Source organism: Schistocerca piceifrons, chromosome 6 (assembly GCF_021461385.2).
Source record: "Schistocerca piceifrons isolate TAMUIC-IGC-003096 chromosome 6, iqSchPice1.1, whole genome shotgun sequence".
Lineage (NCBI taxonomy): Eukaryota > Metazoa > Arthropoda > Insecta > Orthoptera > Acrididae > Schistocerca > Schistocerca piceifrons.
In genome coordinates, this window is record NC_060143.1 from 18,887,713 (window position 1) to 18,909,344 (window position 21,632).

The 21,632-nt window shown below is 44.0% G+C and overlaps 1 protein-coding gene across 1 annotated transcript; it reads left to right on the forward strand.

The window, feature by feature from the left end:
* The first annotated feature begins 437 nt into the window (after nucleotides 1-437).
* LOC124802819 (homeobox protein engrailed-1-like) lies at nucleotides 438-18,425 on the forward strand. The gene is made up of 3 exons (XM_047263824.1): nucleotides 438-631; nucleotides 2,214-2,393; nucleotides 18,236-18,425. The coding sequence occupies exons 1-3, from the start codon at nucleotides 438-440 to the stop codon at nucleotides 18,423-18,425; spliced, it is 564 nt and encodes a 187-aa protein (XP_047119780.1).
* The last annotated feature ends 3,207 nt before the right edge of the window (nucleotides 18,426-21,632 follow it).

Sequence of the window (21,632 nt, forward strand, 5' to 3'; positions counted from 1 at the left end):
CAGAAGATATTTATTGCTGAAAGTTTTTCAGGCATCTCTCTTTAGAACGTTAGGAGCGTCTGTCTGACTTCTGTAGTAGTGTGGGGGTGGAAACTGCATCTTGCAGGAGCCACAGGGTAAAGGGAACATCTCAGATTAATCCGTTGCACAGAATGACAGAATAGCACCCACATGCTCACATAGGTGACGCACTACTTCTAAAGCTCGTTCCTGCAAGGCTCGAAAATGATCCAGTGTCTCCCCTACTGTGAGGCTTGGCTTGGATTCAGGCCTATTTTACGAGGATTCCAAATACTCACGGCAACTGTGCCGTCTCATCACACACTCCGGGAGTAACGGGAACTGACGCGCATCGCGCACGGCGGGTGGACAGGACGGCCGCGAGCTGCAAGTCTTCCGCATTAGCTGGGCCGGCGGCGCTGCTGGGGATTAGAGCGATGACGCCGCCGCCGACGTGCGGCAACTGTCAGCCGCACTTGAGTCAACATCCGGACGCGCCTTGTCAGCGCTCGCCGCCGCCGCCGCCGCCGCCGCCACACTGTAGTCCTCTGCCAGCTGGACACCAGCGGGGCGGCGCAGCCTGTCAGGCAGGCCTCTCTCACAACGTCCCAGCATTCGTAGACGACATTACGTGACAGTTTTGCAAATTTACGTATAACTCAAAACCGCCAGACATTGAAACCGTGTTCCGGAACGGGACTCGAACCGGCAACCCGCCTGAAGGTACGATGTCCAGGACGCGACACACACTAGCGACTGCGACGGGTCGCTACGTGACGTCAGAAGTTGGCTGCTGGCGCATGCGCAGTTCGAGTTTGGGATGCGACGCGCGACTGTTGCGGCAGCTGCCGCAGCACTGCACCAGAGAGCAGTGTTGCGACGGAAGTCGCACGACACAAAGACGTACGGCTGCCAGAAAGATGTCGAGCCAGTCAAGGAAAACTGAAATGAGCCACTCACAGGATGTGATGCTCTGTGAGCTGGTCTCGCAACATGCTTGCCTTTGCGATTTGAAGAACCCTAAATATAGAGACACTTTGTTCAGAGACAGAATTTGGGAAGAAATTAGTGCACAGTTCAAACTGGCAGGTGAGTGAAATATGTATTATTTTCCCATTAATGCAAATTTTTCAGTCCTGTTATGAAAATCAGTATAATCCATGCAGATGTAGAATTAGAATGATAAAAATGAACTTGCAGGTCACTTTTCGCATCACTCTTTTTTTGTGACGATAAAAATTGAAAACGGCAAGTACATGATAAAATGAACAATCTAAAGTACAACGAGAAAGTTACATTTTGCAATACCTTTACTTTGAAAGTAAACGGTAGATTGGTGTCTTGATATTAAACTAATTTGAACGTTTTTTCGCTCCGTTGAGAAATGTAAATTTTTGACATTTGTTGGATTTGTTAGGACGTGTACTTCTACTTGGGTATCCTCGTCCAGGTTCAGAAGAAAATACTAGAGGTGAGTAATTTATCCTCTTCCCAAGAACGAGAGGAAAATATATTGAAGGCAGCATGTCTATACTTTTAAGAAACCTACATTTCGTGGCATTTTAAATGAAATTGTCAAGAGCATATGGAGAAATATTAGTAACTCATACCGGAGAAATATATTACATAAAATGGTTTCATTAGGTCCAAATGTGTCAGCGAAACAAAACAAATGCATTCTCTATCGTGTGGTGACCACACGATTCACGTTGCGCGTCGACAGAACTGGCGGCTAGTCGCGACGCTCACGGAGATGTATGAGCCCAAATCTCGGAAACGGAGATCGATATCATTCTGATCTCACCTTTAAAAATAATTTCGATATGTTAGCTTCTTTTCATCGGCAACGATGTATGACCTAACGTGAATCATACGCAAAGTAGCCAGCGACCACATTTTTCACTGTACACAATTCAAATTTTATGCAGTAGGTTACTTGTAAATTAAGTATCGGAATAGCTGTGACGAATATCGGAAAAATAGATACCTCATTATCAAGCTGTGATGTGAAACTGTAAGATACGCAAACATCAATTTTTTGTGCCTTTTTACTTTCCTCACAATCGGTAGAGAAGTAATACACAGCGAAAAAAACACGCAAAACCGGAAGAGATACTTTTCAATTTTTTAAAGTAAAAGGAGAATCTGTATCGAAAAACTAATTCTGGGAGCCGATGTAACTTTGTTCCATTAACATACAGTATTTTTTACAGCAAGAAAATCGGAATTCTTATTTTTCTTGTGTATTTGAATCCGCCGCCGCCGACCGGAGCTTGGGAAACAGCGACGACTCCTGTCGTGTTGGCGGCCCGTGTAGCCGTCTGCCAGAATGGGAAAAGAGGAGGGGGCAGCGCCGTGGTCGCAGCCAACTGTCGCGTCTTGGACAACGTAACGTAAGTAGGGGAGAAGTACTGGCAAAAGTAGACTTGCGGAAGTGCGAATTGCATGGATAGTGCACTCGGTAATGACTGGGATGTCTTCTGATTCATTCCCTGGTTACAGACAGTCCAGCGAAATACTTTTAAGCACTTTTTCAAAAGACTGCCTTGAGCAGCTAGCTCGGTAGCCCACAAGTAATGGAAATATCTTAGATCTTGTAGCTGAATGTAGACCGGTCGTCGAGTGACGAATAAACAACCTTTTATTGTGACTGGTAGCGGATATTTTTCTACAACCCCACGAGGTCGATAAAGTACCTCTTGAAACAGCAAACACTTCGACCATCTTGGTTGCGGAAGCACCCACAGCACGAGCACCAACAATTTCCATACGTGAGAATTTACTTACCTCAAACATAATGGAGGCACAACTACAGAGAACATTGTTCTAAGCTCGACTGACACTTGCCACATACTGAGGACATTGAACAGGAGCCATTCGTGGTCAAATACCACAGAGAAACCTGCAGGCTTGGCTAGCATCTGCAGTTTTGGTCAAGCATTCATTTCTCGCGGTGTTTTCGTGTTTTTGTCCAACCCAGTGTTAATACCTCACTTTCAGGAAAACTTTTCTTGCTCCTGCCAATCAGTATGTAATATCTTCTTCGTTTCTGATCTAGCAGTGGTGAGTTGCCTTCCTGCCACAATATGAGGGCCGGCCGCGGTGGTCTAGCGGTTCTAGGCGCTCAGTCCGGAACCGAGGGACTGCTACGGTCGCAGGTTCGAATCCTGCCTCGGGCATGGATGTGTGTGATGTCCTTAGGTTAGTTAGGTTGAAGTAGTTCTGAGTTCTAGGGGACTGATGACCACAGATGTTAAGTCCCATAGTGCTCAGAGCCATTTGAACCATTTGAACAATACGAGGTCACGTGTACTACTTTTGGTGGCTCACTTCTTAATCTAATTCCCCTAATATGCCCTTCTTTAATTGTGTTTCAACAACTATATTTTGCTGTTATTTGTGTTCACCTTACAATATCAGGACCCTAAAGGTGTAACTGAATCACTTTAATATTAACAACAATCTTAACTTGTAATAACCATTGCACAATCTAGTATTGTTAAGAGTCAGGCAATTTATGCAACATCATGAAAAAAATCGTGACTTTTCTCTTCTCTTTCTAGTACACTGCCGTAAAAAATTAAATTTAAGAGAAAAAAGAGTTGTTTGAGCAAGTTATCCCTGTTTGAGTATCCACATTTTGGCGGCAGCTAACAAGAGAAATATTATTAAGTGAGGTACAGACATCAAGTAATCACAGTTGCCTCATTATTTCACAGTTTCCTCGACGTGCTGCTAGAGGTATTCAACACAGGTTTTTCTTCCACCACGAACCCATGCCTACATCTGAGATGGAGATTTTGCTGTCCTTGGAGGTGTACACTCTATTTTGTGTCATTTGCGATACACCAACTAGAGGAAGATGAAAGGTATGTGGCACAGAGCCAGTACCAATCCTGCAGACCGTTTGACCTTGCCTAAAAGTGGCGGGCGGAATAGCTTAAAACTGTCTTTAATATCTAGATTTCAGCAGTCTCTTACGGGTTTATGTGAACGGCTTTATGGTGTCTCAAGCAGTGTACCACGCGGCTGTGTTTTTTACATTAGTACGTGAGTTATTGTTGACTCCAGGTGCACCACGTGACTCTCTTCCACGCGGGTTGCATGCGTCTACCTTTTTGGCCCCTGGTTTACAGAATGATTCACCCTAAACTTATTGTGGAGTATATAATTATCTATAAAATGTGATTCTTCACCGTTACGTTTTTGTACGTGATATGATTATCCGAAAGTGTTAAATTTTAAATAAAATTTAGAAAAAGTATGTAAAACTAGAAACATTAAATGTGCTAATGCTTAGCGGATCGCAACCATACAATGTCTGTAAATGTCATAAAACACCAAAAAATTGTTGGACTTTATGCTATAATTACAAATGAAATACATGCTTGTAATCAGTAGTAGTACCAGCTTAACATGTAACAGGATTACAAAAAGATAAATCTACATCTACAGTTACATGACTACTCTGTAACGCACACGAAAGCGCCTGGCAGAGGGTTCATGGAACCAATTTCTTACTATTTCTCTGCCGTTCTACTCTAGAACTACGCATGTGAAAGTGAATACTTATATCTTTCCCTCACAGCTCTGATTTCTCCTATTTTAATAGTTTGATTATTTCTCCCTAGGTAGGTGGGCGTCAACATAGTATTCCCGCTTTCGGGGTAGGAAATCGTTGATTAAAATTTCGTGAAAAGGTATCGCCGCATCGAATAACGCCCATGTTTTAATGGCAGCTACGCCAACTCGTGTGTCATATGACAAACACTCTCCCTTGTTTAACGTAAGACAAAACGAGCTGCCCTTCTTTGAACTTCTACGACGTCCTTCGTCAATTCTGTATGGGTACGGATCTCAAGCCGCACAGTAGAGCTCTAACAGGGCACGGACAAGCATATTGTCTGCAGTCTCTTTAGTGGATTTTTTCGTAGCTGCTTCTAATCGCTATCCACAGGTATGTAGTTTAATTGACAGACTTTAGATTTGTGTAATTTGCCATGTAACCGAAATTTATGGAATCCTTCTAGTACTCATGTGGAGGACTTCATCCTTATTATTTAGGGTCAATTACCAGTTTCCGCACGATACAGGTATTTTGTCTATATCATACCTTAAAAAGACAGTAAATGATAGCATCAGCTATTCAGATTGTCTCCTAAATAATTTATAAAAACTGGGAACAGAAGAGGGCCTGTAACACTTGCTTGGGTAACGCCAGATGTCACTTCTCTTATTCTTGGTAACTCTCCATCAATTACGACGGATTGTGATCTTTCTGAAAGGAAATTACGAATCCAGTCGTACTATATACTCCAAAGACACTCAATTTGATTCGAAGTCGTTTGTGAGGAACGGTATCAAAACCCATCCGGAAATCTAGGACTATGGTATCAATTTTCAGATCCCCTGTGGACACCACTCATTACTTCATAAGGATAAAAGGAAAGTTGTGCTACACAAGAAAGATATTTTCTGAACTTGTGCTATGTGTCAGTCGTTTTCTTCGAAGTAGTTCATAATGTTCGACCACGGAATATGCTCCAAAATTCTACTGAAAATCGACGTTAGTGACAGGGGTCTGTAATTCAGCAGATTACTCCAACTTACTTTCTTGAGCATTGCTGTGACCTGGGCAGCTTCCCGGTGTTTAGGTACGGATCTTTCGTCGAGGGAGCGGTTGTATGTAATTACTGAATATGGAGCTACTAGGTTAGCATACTCTCAAAAGAAAGCTAACTGGAATGCAATCTCGACCGGAAGACTTGCCTTTATGAAGAGATTTAAGTTGCTTCGCTACACAGAGGATCTCTGCTTTTAAGTTATTCGTCTTTGCTGCAGTCGTTGATTCGAATTCTGGAATATTTACTTCGCCTTCTTTAGTGAAGGAATTTAGGAAAACCGCTTTAGTGGCCCTGCCATAGGCAACATTACTATTGCTATCAACGGTCTTATATCTACTGCTCTAAGCCTAGGAAACATCAGTGCACTGGATGCATAAAGTCATCAACCATTAATTGTACTTTCCTGATCCATTAAACACACATGTTACCAGTATATGCTACTGGGACATGTCTACTTCCAAGCCGTCATGAAGTGAGCGTCATCAATCTATCAAAGTCTCTCTAACTCTGGAAAAAGATGGACGTGAACCTGACCAGACTGCGTATGGTTGGAGTCACAGATGATGAGGTCGAATTCAGGCTTGTCCTGCGAATCTATGTCAAGCATTCTCCGATAGTCAGCGAGCGTTTGGTAGTGCTCTAAGGGCTCTGCTATGAATGTTGTACCCTATGCGAGCATTAAGCGTGAGCGTAGCGTGCTATTTAGTGAATTTTTATTCCATTTGTTGCGAGTTGTCACGGCTAATCGTGATGGTGACAAATTCTACAGAAGCATATCAGAGACATAATTTGCAGGATACAAGCTTTCACCAAGAGCAAAGCACATGTATGCGCGTACTACAAGCCGCTTAGAACCGGCAACAATGCAGTCCCCAACCGTTTCTCTACTTGCAAGATCTACCATCGTTGGTGGATCGGACTACAGCTCTGCGGAGGTCGTCTAAGGTTCGAAAACGGCGAATTTTGGTACGCGTGGAATTACGCGCGCATTGAAGGTTTGAGCGTGAAGCAGGTTTGAGTCCTACTGTGTTCGATCAGGCTGCCATCTTTCTTGTCTCGGGCGGCTCTTGGAAGGATTTACTTGGCACTAAACCAGTTTTCGCCGTTTTCGTCCAGCCCATGGCTTTTGAACGCCCTGTAGCCAGACGTTCAATATCACGGAGTTTTTCTCGTGTCGTGCAACAGATGATGGTAAGTGAGACGTTCGTATCGATAATTTGATAATCTGGCTGCGGTGCCTTGACTTTGGGTGCCTGGAGCTTCTTTGCCATGCCGCGAGAGAACTCGGGTTCCCCTATGTCGGTAAAAAGGCCCTGCGGTTGATTGGTTGTTTGTTTTGGAAGAGGGGACCAAACAGCGAGTTTATCTGTCCCGAAGGCCATGTGCAATGGCGGTATGGCGAGAGGGCATTGAGAAGTACATAGGTCAGGCACATTTCTGGCAGTGAAGCACGTCCAGATTGTCCTAGACAGTGGCGAGTGCCATCTTGGAAAAGAGGGTTCATACGGTTCAAATGGCTCTGAGCACTATGGGACTTTACATTTGAGGTCATCAGTCCCCTAGACTTAGAACTACTTAAACCTAACTAACCTAAGCACATCCATGCCCGAGGCAGGATTCGAACCTGTGACCGTAGCGATCACGTGGGTCCAGACTGTAGCGCCTAGAACCGCTCGGCCACTCAGGCCGGCCGGCCGGAAAAGAGGAGGGGTGTTGTGTTCTTGTTTGGAAGTGGTTATGTCATTGGAGCCACACAGAAAGTCGTCGGTTCCTTCGCGGCACTTCCGTTACTGGGTTGGAGCATTTCTTCTTGCTGGAGCTAATTCTGCTACGAAGGTACAACACCGACGTGTACCTGCTGGGAAACTGTTGTGGTAGGCATTGTCATCACATCGTCATACAATGGTGAACTCCCGCCTGCTATAGTGTATCTTAACGGGTTTTGTTATGCCAAGCCGAGTGACTTAGCATTCCCACGGATCAATCTCGAAAGTGCTCGTGAGAGAGAGCCGCCCTATCTCTTACATTTCTGTTCCTGTACTGCTTATTGAGAAATCAGGTATCAGCACTGCGCTACAAGATGACTCATTCATTTGTTGTTTTTATACGAGATTTCAAAGGGAATGCCATATGTGTATGTGTGTGTGTGTGTGAGTGTGTGTGTGTGTGTGTGCGCGTGTGTGTGTGTATATGTGTGTTTTCCTGCGATTTAAATTTTTTTGTAAATGGTCGTACCTCACGGGTGGTATATTACAGTAAACTGCTTTGTGTTAAACTGCCTAAGCTGGTTTTTGTTTCAATATGTGTAACCCGGCAAAGGGGAAGCGTAGTTAACTGAATATGAATACTGGAACATGTTGTTGTTGTGGTCTTCAGTCCTGAGACTGGCTTGATGCAGCTCTCCACGCTAATCCATCCTGAGCAAGCTCCTTCATCTCCCAGTACCTACTACAACCTACATCCTTCTGAATCTGTTTAGTGTATTCATCTCCCTCTACGATTTTTACCCTCCACGCTGCCCTCCAGTACCAAATTGATGTTCCCTTGATGCTTCAGGAAATGTCCTACCAATCGATCCCTTCTTCTAGTCAAGTTGTGCCACAAACTTCTCTTCTCCCCAATCCTATTCAATACCTCCTCATTAGTTACATGGTCTACCCATCTAATCTTCAGCATTCTACTGTAGCACCACATTTCGAAAGCTTCTATTCTCTTCTCGTCTAAACTATTTATTGTCCATGTTTCACTTCCATAAATGGCTACACTCCATACAAATACTTCCAGAAACCACTTCCTGACCCTTAAATCTATACTCGATGTTAACAAATTTCTCTTCTTCAGAAACGATTTCCTTGCCATTGCCAGTCTACATTTTATATCCTCTCTACTTCGACCGTCATCAGTTATTTTGCTCCCCAAATAGCAAAACTCCTCTACTACTTTAAGTGTCTCATTTCCTAATCTAATTCCCTCAGCATCACCCGACTTAATTCGACTACATTCCATTATCCTCGTTTTGCTTTTGTTGATGTTCATCTTATATCCTCCTTTCAAGACACTGTCCATTCCGTTCAACTGCTCGTCCAAGTCCTTTGCTGTCTCTGACAGAATTACAATGTCATCGGCGAACCTCAAAGTTTTTATTTCTTCTTCTTGGATTTTAATACCTACTCCGAATTTTTCTTTTGTTTCCTTTACTGCTTGCTCAATATACAGATTGAATGACATCGGGGAGAGGCTACAACCCTGTCTCACTCCCTTCCCAACCACTGCTTCCCTTTCATGCCCCTCGACTCTTATAACTGCCATCTGGTTTCTGTACAAAATGTAAATAGCCTTTCGCTCCCTGTATTTTACCCCTGCCACCTTTAGAATTTGAAAGAGAGTATTCCAGTCATCATTGTCAAACGGTTTCTCTAAATCTACAAATGCTAGAAACGTAGGTTTGCCTTTCCTTAATCTTTCTTCTAAGGTAAGTCGTAAGGTCAGTATTGCCTCACGTGTTCCAACATTTCTACGGAATCCAAACTGATCTTCCCCGAGATCGGCTTCTACCAGTTTTTCCATTCGGAACAAGATTTCTGGTCAGGTGAATACAGGGTTATAAATACAAAATCAAATAGGGGTAATGCAGGAGTAGGTTTAATAATTAATAAAAAATAGGAGTGCGGGTCAGCTACTACAAACAGCATAGTGAACGTATTGTAGTGGCCAAGATAGACACGAAGCCCATGCCTACTACAGTAGTACAAGTTTATATGCCAACCAGCTCTGCAGATGACGAAGAAATTGAAGAAATGTATGATGAGATAAAAGAAATTATTCAGGTAGTGAAGGGAGACGAAAATTTAATAGTAATGGGTGACTGTAATTCGACAGTAGGAAAAGGGAGAGAAGGAAACGTAGTAGGTGAATATGGATTGGGTCTAAGAAATGAAAGAGGAAGCCGTCTGGTAAAATTTTGCGCAGAGCATAACTTAATCATAGCTAACACTTGGTTCAAGAATAATGAAAAAAGGTTGTACACATGGAAGAGTCCTGGAGAAACTAAAAGGTATCAGATAGATTATATAATGGTAAGACAGAGATTAAGGAACCAGGTTTTAAATTGTAAGACATTTCCAGGGGCAGATGTAGATTCTGACCACAATCTATTGGTTATGAACTGCAGATTGAAACTGAAGAAACTGCAAAAAGGTGGGAATTTAAGGAGATGGGACCTGGATAAACTGAAACAACCAGAGGTTGTACAGAGTTTCAGGGAGAGCATAAGGGAACAATTAACAGGAATGGGGGAAAGAAATACAGTAGAAGAAGAATGGGTAGCTCTGAGAGATGAAGTAGTGAAGGCAGCAGACGATCAAGTAGGTAAAATACGAGGGCTAGTAGAAATCCTTGGGTAACAGAAGAAATATTGAATTTAATTGATGAAAGGAGAAATATAAAAATGCAGTAAATGAAGCAGGCAAACAGGAATACAAACGTCTCAAAAATGAGATCAACAGAAGTGCAAAATGGCTAAGCAAGGATGACTAGAGGACAAATCTAAGGATGTAGAGGTTATCTCGCTAGGGGTAAGACAGATACAGCCTGCAGGAAAATTAGAGAGACCTTTGGAGAAAAGAGAACCACTTGTCTGAATATCAAGAGCTCCGATGGAAACCCAGTTCTAAGCAAAGAAGGGAAAGCAGAAAGGTGGAAGGAGTATATAGAGGGTCTATACAAGAGCGATGTACTTGAGGACAATATTATGGAAATGGAAGAGGATGTAGATGAGGATGAAATGGGAGATACGATACTGCGTGAAGAGTTTGACTGAGCACTGAAAGACCTGAGTCGAAACAAGGCCCCGGGAGTAGACAACATTCCGTAGAACTACTGGCGGCCTTGGGAGAGCCAGTCCTGACAAAACTCTACCATCTGGTGAGCAAGATGTACGAGACAGGCGAAATACCCTCAGCCTTCAAGAAGAATATAATAATTCCAATCCCAAAGAAAGCAGGTGTTGACAGATGTGAAAATTACCGAACTATCAGTTTAATAAGTCACAGCTGCAAAATACTAACGCGAATTCTTTACAGACGAATGGAAAAACTGGTAGAAGCGGACATCGGGGAAGATCAGTTTGGATTCCGGAGAAACACTGGAACACGTGAGGCAATACTCACCTTACGACTAATCTTAGAAAATAGATTAAGGAAAGGCAAACCTACGTTTCTAGCATTTGTAGACTTAGAGAAAGCTTTTGACAATGTTAACTGGAATACTCTCTTTCAAATTCTGACGGTGGCAGTGGTAAAATACAGGGAGCGAAAGGCTATTTACAATTTGTACAGAAACCAGATGGCAGTTACAAGAGTCGAGGGGCATGAAAGGGAAGCAGTGGTTGGGAAGGGAGTGAGACAGGGTTGTAGCCTGTCCCCGATGTTATTCAATCTGTATATTGAGCAAGCAGTAAAGGAAACAAAAGAAAAATTCGGAGTAGGTATTAAAATCCAAGAAGAAGAAATAAAAACTTTGAGGTTCGCCGATGACATTGTAATTCTGTCAGAGACAGCAAAGGACTTGGACGAGCAGTTGAACGGAATGGACAGTGTCTTGAAAGGAGGATATAAGATGAACATCAACAAAAGCAAAACGAGGATAATGGAATGTAGTCAAATTAAATCGGGTGATCCTGAGGGAATTAGATTAGGAAATGAGACACTTAAAGTAGCAAAGGAGTTTTGCTATTTAGGGAGTAAAATAACTGATGATGGTCGAAGTAGAGAGGATATAAAATGTAGACTGGCAATGGCAAGGAAAGCGTTTCTGAAGAAGAGAAATTTGTTAACATCGAGTATAGATTTAAGTGTCAGGAAGTGGTTTCTGAACGTCTTTGTATGAAGTGTGGCCATGTATGGAAGTGAAACATGGACAATAACTAGTTTGGACAAGAAGAGAATAGAAGCTTTCGAAATGTGGTGCAACAGAAGAATGCTGAAGATAAGGTGGGTTGAACACGTAACTAATGAGGAGGTATTGAATAGGATTGGGGAGAAGAGAAGTTTGTGGCACAACTTGACTAGATGAAGGGATCGGTTGATAGGACATGTTTTGAGGCATCAAGGGATCACAAATTTAGCATTGGAGGGCAGCGTGGAGGGTAAAAATCGTAGAGGGAGACCAAGAGATGAATACACTAAGCAGATTCAGAAGGATGTAGGTTGCAGTAAGTACTGGGAGATGAAGAAGCTTGCACAGGATAGAGTAGCATGGAGAGCTGCATCAAACCAGTCTCAGGACTGAAGACCACAACAACACCAACAACAACAGTTTCCCCTTGCTTTCAGCCATTCGCAGTACCACGACAGCAAGGCCGTTTTGGTTAGTGTTACAAGGCCAGATCAGTCAATCATCCAGACTGTTGCCCCTGCAACTACTGAAAAGGCTGCTGCCCCTCTTCAGGAACCACACGTTTGTCTGGCCTCTCAACAGATACCCCTCCGTTGTGGTTGCACCTACAGTACGGCTATCTGTATCGTTGAGGCACGGCACGGCAAGGTCCATGGTTCATTGGTGGGGGCGGGCGGGGGGGGGAGGGGACTGGAACATAGATTTGATAAATTCGCTACTCTGTTAAGTGTGGGAGAAGTGCTAAGCTGGTACCTTCTCTGAAATTAAAGGTAATTATTTTAAGATGAATGTGGGGTAATATTTTTTCCTGTTTTATAACTCGAATCCCTCAGTGCTTATTGTACCTGCATGGAGTGGGTCAGCTTGTTGGGACCCGTGCCGAATGTAAATATTTTTATACCAGTTTCCAGGATTATGTCTTCTTGTTCTGGTCTGTTACCGGACTGCCTTTTGGTGTCGTAAAGAAACTGCGTGCTAGGATCTTAATCTTGTTAATCGAATTAAGTTTATTCAGTGCTCATCTGAGCCCTTGTCTGCTTCACTGTTTTTTTGTTGGCACTTTTAAGCAAATTTTTGGTGTATTTCATGGTTGCCTTAAACTGTGCTGGTTTTTGCTGTCTAATCATTGGTGTTTTCTAATAATTTTGCTGACGATATCTTATTGGCGCTCTTAAACTGCTCTGATGTTCGTTATGTTTAAATTAATTGTTGACGCTTTCACACAATTTAACAACTATTTTGCAACTCCTTGGTCGAATAATTAAATGTGCTTCGGTTGCCAGCGTTGCCTTACGTAAATTGTTTGTGTCAAATAAATTTGTGAAGTTTTTCTGCTGATAGTGGACTCCATAGCTTACCACTCCCGGGTCCCCGTATGCGTAATCGCCTCTAACAGTTGTAATGTTGTAATGTACTCTCGATTTTTGTATGTTATCGATGTGCACGTCAGAAAGAGACCAGGCTTCGCTACTGTTACACAATCTTTGGTCTTGTCGTGGCACAGTCTTTGCCTCTGCGTAGTCTGATACATTCTTAGTTGAAATGTCGTAGGCGATGGACGTACTTAGTAGCACTGTGTTGACTTCTGATTGTATCTGTCACATGTATAAATGTTTAGTGTTAAGAAAGTGGAAATGCCCCTTACGGGGCAGGTCCGTCAGCCTTGGTGAAGGTCTTACTACATTCGACGCCACATTGGGCGGCCTGGGCGCCGGATGGGGATGAAGGCAACACAACACCTACTCCGTGGGCGGAGAAAATTCCCGACCCAGCCGGGAATCGAACCCGGGCCCCTTAGGACGGCAGTCCGTCAAGCTGCCCATTCATATATCGGGACGGACGCTGTTAAGAACAGCGAGGATAAATATGATGTATATACTGGAAAGTGAGAGGAATGACACGCCAGGTCAGCCGAGAGCGCTAATGCAGTGCTTTCTGGACTCGGATAGGCGCGCCGGCCTCGGATCAAATCCGCCCGGTGGTTTAACGACGAGGGCCGGTGTGCTGACCAGCCTGGATATGTTTTTTTTGGTGGTTTTCCACAGCCCACTAGGTGAATGCCTGGCTGGTCCCCACGTTCAGCCTCAGTAACACGACTCGCAGACATTTGCAACACGTTCGCATTATTTCATGATTTACACTAGACGCAGGCAGTTGGGGTACACTGATTCCGTCCTGCGGGGTACGGGGCGGCGGCAGGAAAGGCATCTGGCCAAGCTTTCAAATTAACCATGCCAAATGCGATTGTAGCCACGCCGATCCTGCGAAAACTGCAGGACAAAGCTAAAGAAGAAGACTGGAAAGGAAAAGGAATATAAATTTTGAATAATGTTATTTTATTTGAAGACAAGAAATTTGAGGTAAGACTGCAGCACTGCGTACCTAAACTGTAGAAATGATTATTAGGAGCTAATTGTTCACTTTCTCAGAGCTGAGAGAAAGACCACCCCACTTCCCTGTGTCATGCATTATTATATTAACTAATTAAGCTGTTTAAATTTAATGGAAATTATCTGGGAAGATTGAATTCTCTTGAAATCATTGTTCGCTTTGAAACTTCCTGGCAGATTAAAACTATATGCCGGACCGAGACTCGAACTCGGGACTTTTGCCTTTCGCGGCAAGTGCTCTACCAACTGAGCTACCCAAGCATGACTCACGCCGCATCCTCACAGCTTCAATTCCGCCAGTACCTCGTCTCCTCCCTTCCAAACTTCACAGAAGCTCTCCTGTATGTTATGTGTGAAAATCACGCGTAGTCTGTCTTTTTGAATATCTACTTCATTCTAGAATCTTTGTCTTGAAATATCATTTCATAGCCATAGTCACTCTCCCACCCCACTGTTTATCATTATGCATACCTCATGTGGTATGCAACAGTTGGAAATTTTATTTAGAAATAGAAATCTAACTTAACCGCTGCCTGCTTGCTGTTTACTGTAGTGCTTTCGACGAATCTGCAATAATGTTGTTAAGACACGAGGTATGTGGAAATTTCGGTTTGGGCCATATAAGTGTTTTACTTCAGTTGCGCATTTAATACAGAGACAAGTTGCATTCAGATCATTTACGGTTCAGTTCAAATTAGGTTCTGTTCAGTCAAAGGTTAGCATACGAGTTGGATAATAGTTTAATGGGAACACACTTTTGGCGACAGAATTTTTTAGAGAGGGAGGTAAAGTTGGGCTGCATTTCATACAGAAATGAATGTAGTAGGGTGGTTACACAGCTCCTTAGCGCTTTTCCCCACCATTCCCGTTGCGCACCACCACGTCTACACTTTATTTACAAGGAGTATGTAGGGCCTGGCCGGGAGTGAGAGTGGCGGAAGAGAGTACTCCTGATGGTGTAGCATTTGGGAGACATAGCCTTTTTGGCGCATTGTCTTATGTAAATTGTTTGTGTTAAATCAATTTGTGACGTTTTTCTGCTGGCAGTGGGCTCAATAGGAGGGAGGAGTACAGAACGATTAATCCGACGGTAGTGGGATCGCGTCCCTACGGAGAAACAGTTATTCTTATTTTCAGTTCTTACGTTACTTAAACTCAAATAAATTGAAATAGTGCTCACTGCGTTGTATTCATTACTATTTTCATAAAGTGCATAGAAGGAAAGACAGAGAGAAATTTGGGATTCCAAATAAATTTCTAGGGAGAGACTGTAAGGTGCATACGAGACTTTCGTATATAAAATTAGATTCACATCACAGTTCAAAATGGTTCAAATGGCTCTGAGCACTATGGGACTTAACATCTATGGTCATCAGTCCCCTAGAACTTAGAACTACTTAAACCTAACTAACCTCAGGACATCACACAACACCCAGTCACCACGAGCCAGAGAAAATCCCTGACCCCGCCGGGAATCGAACCCGGGAACCAGGGTGCGGGAAGCGAGAACGTTACCGCACGACCACGAGCTGCAGACACACTTTACAGTTGATGATTTACGTGTACTGGAGTGACATTCATCGTAAAAACGGTGGAAGCAGTAACTGTCCGAGCATCTCGTTTCTGTAGGAAAACAAACATAGTTTACATTCATGATAGGTTCTCTGGCATCAGAGAGTTTGTCAGAAAAACCACGTGCTGGTGATGTACGATGGGAGGCTATTCCGATGCAGTCTTATCGCGATATGGTTTGTTTCTCTCTACCGATGACAGCATTTCACCTACACTGATAACCTTCTGTTTGCGGACAGTCGTCGAAGTCTGCTCAAAGCTAAATGAAAGAAACGGGATGCGAAGTCATGTACGCTTTAATTGCAATACCTCTTTGAAAGTTAGTTGCTGCAAGTACAGTCACTTGTTGAAAACTTATTTGCAATAAAAAAATTTCCATTACCTTTCCTTTTGATAGGTAACGGCCTTGCCGCAGTGGATACACCGGTTCCCGTGAGATCACCGAAGTTAAGCGCTGTCGGGCGTGGTCGGCGCTTGGATGGGTGACCGTCCAGCCCGCCATGCGCTGTTGCCGTTTTTCGGGGTTCACTCAGGCTCGTGATGCCAATTGAGGAGCTACTCGACCGAACAGTAGCGGCTTCGGTCAAGAATACCATCATAACGACCGGGAGAGCGGTGTGCTGACCCCACGCCCCTGCTATCCGCATCCTCCACCGAAGATGACACGGCGGTCGGATGCTCCCGGCAGGCCACTCGTGGCCTGAAGACGTTGTGCTTTCCTTTTGATGGCTTTTATGAAAATATTAATAAACACCATGCACTGAGCTTTATTCTGGTTTATTTTCAGTGTAAATAATGTTAAACATTGAAAGTAAAAGAAACTGTTTCTGCTTAGGGACTCAACCCCAGAACGGTCAGATTACCGTTCTGTACTCTTTCCGCTCAGACTTCAAGAGAATATAAAAATTCCAATCCCAAAGGAAGCAGGTGTTGACAATTGTGAAAATTACCGAACAATCAGTTTAATAAGCCACAGCTGCAAAATACTAACGCGAATTCTTTGCAGACGAATGGAAAAAACTAGTAGAAGCCGATCACGGGAAAGATCGGTCTAGATTCCGTAGAAACACTGGAACACGTGAGGCAATACTCACCTTACGACTAATCTTAGAAGAAAGATTAAGCAAAGGCAAACCTACGTTTCTAGCATTTGTAGACTTAGAGAAAGCTTTTGACAATGTTGACTGGAATACTCTCTTTCAAATTCTGAAGGTGGCAGGGGTAAAATACAGGGAGCGAAAGGCTATTTACAATTTATACAGAACCCAGATGGCAGTTATAAGAGTCGAGGGGCATGAAAGGGAAGCAGTGGTTGGGAAGGGAGTGAGACAGGGTTGTAGCCTATCCCCGATGTTATTCAATCTTTATACTGAGCAAGCAGTGAAGGAAACAAAAGAAAAATTCGCAGAAGATATTAAAATCCATAGAGAAGAAATAAAAAATTTGAGGTTTGCCGATGACATTGTAATTCTGTCAGAGAGAGCAAAGGACTTGGAATAGCAATTGAACGGAACGGATAGTGTCTTGAAAGGAGGATATAAGATGAACATCAACAAAAGCAAAACGAGGATAATGGAATGTAGTCGAATTAAGTCGGGTGATGCTGAGGGAATTGGATTAGGAAATGAGACACTTAAAGTAGTAAAGGAGTTTTGTTATTTGGGGAGCAAAATAACTGATGATGGTCGAAGTAGAGAGGATATAAAATGCAGACTGGCAATGGCAAGGAAAGCGTTTCTGAAGAAGAGAAATTTCTTAACATCGAGTATAGATTTAAGGGTCAGGAAGTCGTTTCTGAAAGTATTTGTATGGAGTGTGGGCATGTATGGAAGTGAAACATGGACGATAACTAGTTTGGACAAGAAGAGAATAGAAGCTTTCGTAATGTGGTGCTACAGAAGAACGCTGAAGATTAGATGGGTAGATGACATAACTAATGAGGAGGTATTGAATAGGACTGAGGAGAAGAGAAGTTTGTGGCCCCTAGAAGAAGGGATCGGTTGGTAGGACATGTTCTGAGGCATCAAGGGATCACCAATTTAGTATTGGAGGGCAGCGTGGAGGGTAAAAACCGTAGAGGGAGACCAAGAGATGAATACACTAAGCAGATTCAGAAGGATGTAGGTTGCAGTAGGTACTGGGAGATGAAGAAGCTTGCACAGGATAGAGTAGCATGGAGAGATGCATCAAACCAGTCTCAGGACTGAAGACCACAACAACAACAACTCTTTCCGCACCGCCAGCCGCTACCTGGTAATAACGCTAACATAAATAGCTCATGCCTCTCCCAAGCCACGTCAAAAAATGCTATTTCTTTTAAATGCTTGGTCGTCTGGAGTACCCACTTCTGTGACTTTCACTTCTGGCCAAGCTCTACGTGCACCTTGAGTTTGGACGAAACTGGTAACGAGGAGCAGGCGCGGTCCCTTTGTTAGTGCTGACATTAAATGCTTGGTGTTCCATGTGAAGTACTCAGCACGTAGTGAGTGAGACGGTGACAGCCGTCACGTGGACGTTTTCTTGCATTTCCATGTCCACGGTGAGCTCGCGGAACCGTGTGCCTCGCAGAGGACAGGAGAGCAGCAGCTCCGGACAAAGCCAGCGGCGGCAGAAAGGAAGACGCACCAGTCCCCTGCCCCCCCGGGTCACGTCCCGGGCGCCTTTTATTATTTACATTGAGTCGGGCTCAGGTTACAACGGACACTCGGGCCCGCTGATGGCTACAAACGAGACATTTGAATAAAAACGCCACAGTCGCATTGTGGTGGGTCCGGCCGCGTGCAACTCGAGCCGGCGTCGCGACGGAGCCCGCTGCCTGCCCCAGAGCTCCTATGCCAGCGGCCGGCAGTCCCCCGCTGCCGCTGCATCATCAGGGCCGCGGGCAGTGGCGCGGAAGGGCCGAGCCTGCATGCGGCCATTGCCGTCTGTGGCGCGTACCCTGTAGAGATCGGAAATGAACTCTGCACACTCGATTTAAACTGGCCAGCGAGTCCTAAGGCTCCTACAACGTGAGTTGAGCTGTGAAATGCCTGCGGTAGCAGGACAGAGCGGATTAGGTTGTGCAAAGGGGAAATTGAGTCTGAAGAATTTGTAATAAAGAACGGACTTAAGCAGGGGGATGCCCTGTCTTCGCTACTTTTTAATTTAGTCCTAGAATATATTGTACGACTGGCAGCAGGTAATTCAGAGGGTGTGGAGTTAAATGGAAATATTAAGATATTAGGGTATGCAGACGATCTAAGCATCATTAGCGATAGGAAAGAATCTGTAACAGCAAATGCGAATGCGTTAATCAAGGCTAGTGAAGACGTACGTCTAAGGATAAGTGAAGACAAAACTAAATACCTGGTTACTACTAGAATGCCAACAGCAGTAGATCAGGAAATGTTAAGAGTTGGTGACACGCAGTTTGAAAAAGTGAACACATTTAAGTTTCTAGGCGAGGACATCACTTCGAGAAATGAGATTGAATCCGAACTGAAGAAGAGATTACCTGCGGGAAATGCGTGCTACTTCTCACTGAATAGATTACTTTCATCACGGATATTGTCTAGGAATTTAAAGATTAGAATATACAAAACTATTATTCTACCAGTTATGCTGTATGGGTGTGAGACTTGGTCTCTCACTGTGCAAAATGAAAAGCGGTTTCGAGTATCTGAAAACAAAATTTTGACGAATATTTTCGGAGCAAAAAGGGATGACAGCGGAGAGTGGCGAAAACTGCATAACGAAGAGGTTCACGAACTCTATTCAAGCCCTGACATAATCAGTGTTATTAAATCACGTAGGCTGCGATGGGCGGGTCACGTAGCTCGAATGGATGAGGGCAGGGCAGCGCGCAGAATACTGGTAGGGCACCTAGACGGAAAAAGTCCTGTGGGGAGACCGAGGCGTAGATGGGAGGACAATGTGAAGGCTGACTTGAGGAGCCTAGGTATTGAAGGTGAATGGAAGGAAATAGCCCAAGACGGGGACAGATGGCGAAAATACGTTGCTGCGGTAATGGCCTCTCGAGTCCGGTATGACCAGTGAGTGAGTAAGTAAGTAAAGGGGCCAAAAGAAGTTGCTGTCAGATGCACTCAACATGCAAACTTTATTTATCAACACACAACATTACAACAAGGATGCAGAACACTCAAAACTTTAATCGATCACCTTTGATTAACTTTAGATCAGCTGAAGGCCACACTCAAAATCAATGACACAAGTTCTAAGCAAGAAATTGAAATACAAGGTTCTTCTGGAGGTTTCACCAAAAAATTTTTTCTAAATCTTCAATATAAACCGGCTGAAAGCCTTAGCAATTTAATTTTAATGGAACTTGGCTGGAGGCCGCACATTAAACAATAAGAAGAGTTTTAGTCAAAAGGCAGAAGGCCTTATCTTAAGACATTTCATGCAAAATTCGGCTGAAGACCCCATATAAAAGAATAACAATCTCATGCCTTAAGGGCAAGACATGAAAATTAATTTAAGAGATATGAATACTCGTCTGAAGGCCACACATCAACCAAATAACTAAAACCGTAACACTAACGCCCGTTTAGGTGAGACAGGCAGCCTGTCCAGCGACTTCTTAATCTGAAGGCAACCCAACCGACAGACAGCCGAGCGTCCAATCAACGAGATCAGTTCCGCTCCACGCAACCAGCAAAACAACGAAAAGATTTCAATACAACGACACACAGAATATTGGCGCCCACAACGACCAACAACACCTCAGCTGTCGAACTACACGTCGCGCTGGACAGCAACAACGCAACGAGGAAAATAGACTGCCGAAAATTACGTGAACGGTCAGAGCAGGTAACCGGAACGTCAACGGCCACAAGGCAGAAGATACCGCTGGTCAACGTCAATGACCGGGGATAATTAAGTTAAACTCCACAAGAAGACTGCTGGAATCTTAGCCGACTCGAATACACACACGTTGTTGCTCGCGGTAATGTCCCTGAAGCGACAACCAAGAGATGCAAACCGTTGAGGCTCGATAGTAGGTTAAGTGAGGACTCAACTGTCATGTTCAAGAACCTAGGGGCGACGAACTTCGTAGAACTCTCAAGTAGCACCTCACACTCCAACCGCGCGTGCACACCGCCAGCGGCGCCGACCAGAGTACGCCTAACGGAGAATTCCTTGCTGCTCCACACCAATTGACCGACTGGTCACGCACCGCCCAGCCAGAAACTATATCCACAACACCAAAGATAGTACAGCAGTGCTAGTATCGATACACGTTGCTGCTGCCACTCACGGAGAGGACAGCAACATTATGACGATAACCGCAGGAGAAATAAAACCACAGGACTGCAACCAAGGTTTATCCCAAGACAAGCATGAGTCAGCCACGGCTCAAAATGTCCGCCACGTTCTCCCCAAAGTATACAAATAAGTCACGATGTGAGTGGTGATTTCCGATTACATCTATTGACGAATTCCTCACAAAAGTGTGTGGCTGCTCAGCTGTAAACTGCACTAACCATTGCAAAAATTTGTCTTCCCGTGTTTAGATTTCTATGTGATGCTGAAGGAAGAAAAAGATGGATCATAAATTGCCACAGTGACAACTGAGAATCATCACTTGGTGCTCAATTGTACATCGTAATTACGAGGGCAGTTCAATAAGTAATGCAACACATTTTTTTTCTGAAACAGGGGTTGTTTTATTCAGCATTGAAATACACCAGGTTATTCCCCAATCTTTTAGCTACACAACACTATTTTTCAACGTAATCTCCATTCAATGCTACGGCCTTACGCCACCTTGAAATGAGGGCCTGTATGCCTGTACGGTACCATTCCACTGGTCGATGTCGGAGCCAACGTCGTACTGCATCAATAACTTCTTCATCATCCGCGTAGTGCCTCCCACGGATTGCGTCCTTCATTGGGCCAAACATATGGAAATCCGACGGTGCGAGATCGGGGCTGTAGGGTGCATGAGGAAGAACAGTCCACTGAAGTTTTGTGAGCTCCTCTCGGGTGCGAAGACTTGTGTGAGGTCTTGCGTTGTCATGAAGAAGGAGAAGTTCGTTCAGATTTTTGTGCCTACGAACACGCTGAAGTCGTTTCTTCAATTTCTGAAGAGCAGCACAATACACTTCAGAGTTGATCGTTTGACCATGGGGAAGGACATCGAACAGAATAA